Source organism: Sinocyclocheilus rhinocerous, unplaced genomic scaffold (assembly GCF_001515625.1).
Source record: "Sinocyclocheilus rhinocerous isolate Xijiao unplaced genomic scaffold, SAMN03320098_v1.1 scaffold419, whole genome shotgun sequence".
In the NCBI taxonomy this organism is placed as follows: domain Eukaryota; kingdom Metazoa; phylum Chordata; class Actinopteri; order Cypriniformes; family Cyprinidae; genus Sinocyclocheilus; species Sinocyclocheilus rhinocerous.
Genome location: NW_015653519.1, coordinates 856,358 through 863,210, shown reverse-complemented (window position 1 = coordinate 863,210; position 6,853 = coordinate 856,358). Strand labels below are relative to the sequence as shown.

The 6,853-nt window shown below is 35.3% G+C and overlaps 1 protein-coding gene across 1 annotated transcript in view; it reads left to right on the top strand.

The window, feature by feature from the left end:
- The window catches only part of LOC107716477 (glutamate receptor ionotropic, delta-1), a 408,968-nt gene that overhangs the window by 216,479 nt on the left and 185,636 nt on the right, over positions 1-6,853 (top strand). Inside the window, 1 exon segment of the mRNA XM_074560098.1 lies at positions 1,349-1,633. Coding sequence (XP_074416199.1) covers positions 1,349-1,633 — 285 coding nt within the window.

Here is a 6,853-nt window from a genome sequence, read left to right as displayed (position 1 = left end):
ATATATATATAATATATATATATATATATATATATATATGCTGTGTGTATATATATATATATATATATATATATATATAATATGCACAAAGACAATTCGGCCTAGGGGTTGGTTGTTATGACCAAAATTGTGGTGGTACGAATCTTTTCTATTAGACTAACAGTATTGGTAAAAAAAAAAAAAAAAAGAATGAATTACTGCACGCTAAATATTAAAAAAGAAAAAACAGTTACATAATTTACAAATTAAAGGTATATCAACATTTGTATATTTTCTCTTTTTATTTGGAACTTGTTGGAATTAAATGAAAATGTTCTACTGTATATTATTGAAGCAAGTTGTGACATTGCTTGACCAATATTTTGTGCTGGTACAAAATATTCACCAAATTACACATTTCTACCATCATACTGCCCAGTTCTACTTGTGCGTGTTACTTTATTATGTTGTTTATATGCCTAAATACTCAATTTGCTATTGTACTTTTCTAACTTTTATACACTTCCCTTTCAACCTCTGTAGCACCAGTGCTATGTGAAAAAAAAGTTAACGTACAGCCCTGCTTCCACTTATCAGAATCAGTTGTGACACTCCAGATTTGTTGTGCCTGCAGATAATAAATGTCAAATAAATGAACATGATACACCTGTGATACCTTTAGACACTGGTGTATCACAATGCACAGTTGAGATTATTATTATTATTATAATTCTTCCTCAAAGTTTTAGTGGCCATTGACTTGACATTATGAAACAAAGACAGAACTGAGTTGTGATGTCTTCCGATGTGGATGCGGTTCTGATTTTCAAAACCAGAAGTAAATGGGGATTCTCCATTTAAAATGCTTTTAGCCAGGCACAAAACGTTTTCTGTTTGCTGGAGCTGCCAAGATCATAACCAAATTATTTTAGAGCCAAATTTTGTCTTACCCACAAAATAGACCTCTTACTGACTTCACACAACTTTAAGAGTCATCAAAAATTAATAACCTCTTCAAAAATATTGTCTGCCCATGCTTACCCTCATTTGTAGAAATAAATAAAATAAAATAAAATAAAATAAAAATGTGGGGAATATTTTATGCTAACTGCTCTTCACTGAATATTGTGCTTTTTGTCAAAGTGAATAAGACTATAAAGGGAAGGTAGCCACTCTACAGGAATTACCACACATTTGTTTGTTATCTGTTTCTTATACTTAGTTATACAATGTACTCTAACAGCTGTGCTGTGAATCAACACCATTAACAGCAGATCCATGCGAGTGTTTAGCTGTCCATTGTTTCTTCTCAGGTGACTCTTAAACTATCCAAGCTCATCAGTTCTCCATCTTTTCTTTAATTTTGCAGCATGTGAACTGATGACGCAGGGGATCCTGGCCTTGGTCACGTCTACAGGCTGTGCCTCAGCCAGTGCTCTGCAGTCCCTGACAGATGCCATGCACATACCTCACCTTTACGTCCAGAGAAACGCTGAAGGATCACCTCGAACTGCATGCCAACTCAATCCAAGCCCCGATGGAGAGAGATACACCCTTGCAGCACGACCGCCCGTCCGTCTAAGTGATGTCATGTTGACATTAGTTGGTGAGCTGCGATGGCAGAAGTTCATCGTCTTCTATGACAGTGACTATGGTGAGTGATTGATTGCAAGACAGAGCAAATCCTGCTTTTGGAAAATAAAAAAAAAAATAAAAAAATATTACTAAACCTTACAGGTTGCATTCTGATGAGCAGATAATTCTGGGTATTTATTGTGGTGTGATTCCATGTGATAATTACTGATTCGGTTAAAGCGGTGTTCACACTGACAGTGATTAATTTGTTGGAGTCTCTGAGCTGTTGGATCGATCTATCTGTCATCTATCTATCTATCTATCTACATTTTTTTATTACAATCAGAAGCAAATTAAAGGCAGTACAATAAATACTATGTATAATACTGATTCGGTTAAAGCGGTGTTCACACTGACAGTGATTAATTTGTTGGAGTCTCTGAGCTGTTGGATCGATCTATCTATCATCTATCTATCTATCTATCTATCTATCTATCTATCTACATTTTTTTATTACAATCAGAAGCAAATTAAAGGCAGTACAAGAAATACTATGTATAGATGCTTTACAATCAACAATATGAATGAGAATAATATTTGCAGCATTATATCAATCATTGGTGGATATTTTTCATAAGATTCTTCATAGAATTTGCCTTAATACTTTGTGCATTGTGTTTAAGGACAGCATGTTCATTCTGAATCAGCATGCAGTGCTCTCTTTAAACACAGGTGCAGCATGAAGAACTGGTTGAGATGACTGCTTTACAAACCTTGATTTTACTTCACAGCCATGAAATAGTGTCAATGTGAGGTCAATAGATGTTAGAACTTATCCTTTCAGAGCAGCTGCACAGGTCTGAACTTTAAAATGGAATACTAGTGTATGGAACACAGATTCAGAAATGCCATTTGTTTGAGGCTTTGATCATAAGACGTTAGCAGTGAAGTAGAGGGAAATTACATGGAACTCAGTTTTTTTTCAAGTGTCCACATGGGTGGTCAGCCCAATGAAATGAGAATGACATGCAAACATTTGGCTTGTGTCCGGCACACTAAAAGTGACCCACACAAACCCATTGTCTAGCTACAAACCCATTTTTTCAGCCATTTTTCAGTCTTCTACAGTGTGAAGGTAAGATTGTGCGAAATAATGAAAGAACTGCATGTTTTAAAATATTCCCGGTCTACTGACATTTATGACATCCGCTTCGAATGTTGCAATGCATGTGATAACTTTTGTTAATGCTACAATAAGTACACTATTAAAAAGTATGTGTTAAAAACAACACAACCTGTGTTGTTTCTTAAAGGGGTCATCGGATGCCCATTTTCCACAAGTTGATATGATTCTTTAGGGTCTTAATGAAAAGTCTATAACAATCTTTGGTTAAAATTTCTTAATGGTAGTGTAAAAAACACCCTTTTTACCTTGTCAAAATCATCTCTTTTCAGAGCAACCTGTTTTGTTGCATGTTCCTTTAAATGCTAATGAGCTCTGCTCACCCCACCCCTCTCTTCTGAGGGGTGACGAGCAGTACTGTTTACTTTAGCCGTAAAACTTAATAACTAGCACATTTTTAGGAAAGGTGATTTGCAAAGATGCATAAAAAAACCCTTATACTCACTTCTTCTGTAGCTGAGGCTGGACCACGAATGATTTGCGCGAACATAGACGCATTTAGGTAGATTGGGAGGCGCATTCCCTTCAAAAGCGAAAGTAATTCACTGCGTCTTCTGCGGCTCAGATGACGGAAGTAAATGACAACTGCTATATTCATTACTACATCCAACAACAGAACACCTTAATCGATATGGAGACATTCTTGTCTATGCCTCTGCTCCAGCGTCGAAACAATGGCGGTCGGACTGTTTACAGCTCACTCAGGGCGGGTCTAAGGTAAGACAATCAATCAACAATCGTGGGAGGGGCCTTGGTCTGTGTGACGTCACACAGACAAGAAGCTGAGAACGGCTTGATTTGAAAAAGGGGCTATTATTTTTAGGGATTAAATAAAAACCACTGGGTGGATTTTTATCATTATAGGGTGGATGTGTACACACACTGCCAACACACATTTATTTTCAAACAACATGTAAACGTTAATTTTGCATCCAATGACCCCTTAACACACCTTTGTGTCTAGTTATAAGGACAACACATTTTGTGTTAATTTTAACTCAACCATGTGTTATCCCTACTAATTTTCTACACACCAATGTGTTATAGTTACACAATTTGTGCCAGTTATGTACCCAAATGACACAAAATGTGTTAAAATAAATAAAAAAATTAAAAAAATGTTAAAAATTAGCACATCCTTTGTAAATCCACTTCACCAGCTAATTACACTTCAACAGTGATGCTATAAAGGTACAGCAAAAGTGGAAGTTCGAAGACAGTGCTCTTTGCGCACTTTCTTGGCTAATCCATTCAGAATTTGAATAAGTTTTGTTTTACATGATGCTAAGAGGACCAGTCACAGGTTACATGCTGCAAAGGTTCGGGAGTGACATCCGCATATAAATGTGCCATTTATATGTGAATGTTACTATCAATGGACAGGGCAAAAATATGTCAACATAGATGTACATTAAGGCTAGAGCACCCTCACTAATTTCAGAAGCACCCTCAGTGATTTGATTCTGGAACCAGGCCTTCCTGTATCTGGAGATTATAATTTTATATATTGGTATATTATATTTCTATATTTATCCCATATATTAAAGCCGTGTGTAGCGCTCTAACACAATGTATATTGTACGTGCTTTGAGCAACCATGCATGTTTCTCTCCGATATCGTGACCCAGATAGCACACAAAATTATGACAAAATTATATCCCAGTATAATTTCATGACAATAAAGTTTTGCTAGTACTTATGTTTATTTAAATGTATGAAACCTAAAATAAGCATATGGTTGAAAACAGTGAATAGTTGTGATAATATGACAAGAGCTCAGCGTGTCCGATCTGTCTCCGCACCAGCCAAAGCGCAAAAGCAGATTTTAATTCAGCAGTTGATCACGTGACACACTGAGCGTTCTAATCACACCAGCATAGAGTGATCACACTGGTGTGATTGTACGCATTAAAGGGTTAAAAATCATATTTGTATTAAGTCTCTGCATTGTTCCAGAGATGGCTCTAGTTCTCAACTGAACGTGCGGAAGAAGCATTACTTCTAATTTGGCCAAAGAAAACTTGTTAAAATCAAAATTTTTCTATATTAATTTGCGCATTTTTCAAATGTTTATTAAAAGTGCAAAAAGTCATAGACGAAAATCTGAAAATAAGTCTTTTACTTTTTCAGGCAACATTTTGTGTGTATGGTTCTAATTTAAATGTTGGCTTTCAGCATGTCAATTTGTATAAAAAATACAACAACCGTTCTTGTTTTTTTTGTTTTGTTTTTTTCCTCGTCTTGGTTAAAAAAAAACGAAAAATGAATGGACGCAAATGTACACAGACCCTAAAGATGGCTGTGCCCTTGTTTCTCTGACGCATAAGGGCAGTATTAGGAAATATCAGACTGCTAAATGCCACAGTTGACCAATCAGAGTCAGGTATTCCAAAGAGTACCTAGAGTAAATAAAATATAAACTACATAGTTATTATTCTACTTAAACATCTGAACATAATAGTTTAGATGTATGAAATAATAATTCTGAATATACCAAGTACTTTATGCCATGTTTGAAAATTAATTGAAGAAGAAGAAGAAGAAGAAAACATCACCAGTTAATAACAGTTGATTTGCTCCTTCCTTCATTTGTCTGTTAAAGCCTAATGTTCATACTGCTGAATCAATTTCTATAACGACCTAATGTATGCAGACACACTTACACATACTGAAGGAATGATGCAATTTGCAAAATGCAATTTGCCCCCTGCTTCTCCATTTTTTTCTCTGAAGAAAGAAGAAGAAGAAGAAGAAGAAAACATCACCAGTTAATAACAGTTGATTTGCTCCTTCCTTCATTTGTCTGTTAAAGCCTAATGTTCATACTGCTGAATCAATTTCTATAACGACCTAATGTATGCAGACACAGTTACACATACTGAAGGAATGATGCAATTTGCAAAATGCAATTTGCCCCCTGCTTCTCCATTTTTTTCTCTGAAGACCCCAGACATCTCACGTCTTTCAGAAGTGATCTCTCAAAAAGAGGTGTCTGTGCTCAGATGCCAATGTCTGTAATAGAATTCAGATATCTCAGTATAGACTGAAATATTTCTCATCAAATTCTTCAAAGAATGAATGATCTGAATTATTCTATCCAGATCCATTTAATAGTGCAATATTCTCACCTTGAACAAGTGATTCTTTATCTCTCCCTATAGGTATTTTTTGAGAAACATCTGAGATTAAGTTATTACTTACATGAAACATAACTGAAAATGCCTTTAAGTTTTCTAAGATATGAAAGTGCAATCTCTGAACAATAACATTTACCTCTAGGTACCCTCTTTCAATTTTTCACCTGATCTGTAATATCTTATTTCCAGAATTTCAGTCAAAAAAGAAATCTATTTCCAGGTCAAAAGACAGATTCAGGTAATATATTTAAACTAGAGAGCTGACTTTATCTTGAGGTCTGATTACACCTCCATATCTCTGCCTGTTAAATAAAAATCACATAATGATACTTTGTTTGAGGCACAAAGTGAGAAGGTTTATTTTGGAGTGCTTTTTACCTCAAGCAACACTCAATGCTGCCGTGCTGTAAATGTCTTAAGATCTCAGAGCTGAAGTATTAAAGTCTGTGTACTGGTGCAACACAGTATGACATACACCCAGCATCTAAAATTAAATCCCGCCATGCACAAAATGCAAATTATAACTCTGTGACCTGTTGTGATTTGCATGTCTTTTAACTTTTATTTTCTAACTTTATATATGATAATACCAGAACTCCAAGTGATGACAATTATGATGAAAATTTTTAATAATATACAGAGCAAAGGGGGGAAAATGATCAGTTAACGTTAGCATCTAACTAACATTAGCATTGCTGTTCTTTACAACAATGTTATCAGACGCTGCACTGTCATCTATCGTCAAAGATAGTACCATAGCAATTTTTTATTATTATTTATATATATATATATATGAATGAATGAATGAATGAATGAAGAGTTTGGTTCCAAAATGCTATAAATCCATTTTGATTAATTTGAGTAAAAATGTGTTTTCTTTACCAAGAAAGTGGGAAGATGAAAACGTCTCAGGTTACTTATGTAACCATGATTCCCTGAGTAGGGAACGAGACACTGCGTCCTCTAGGGGTCACTATGG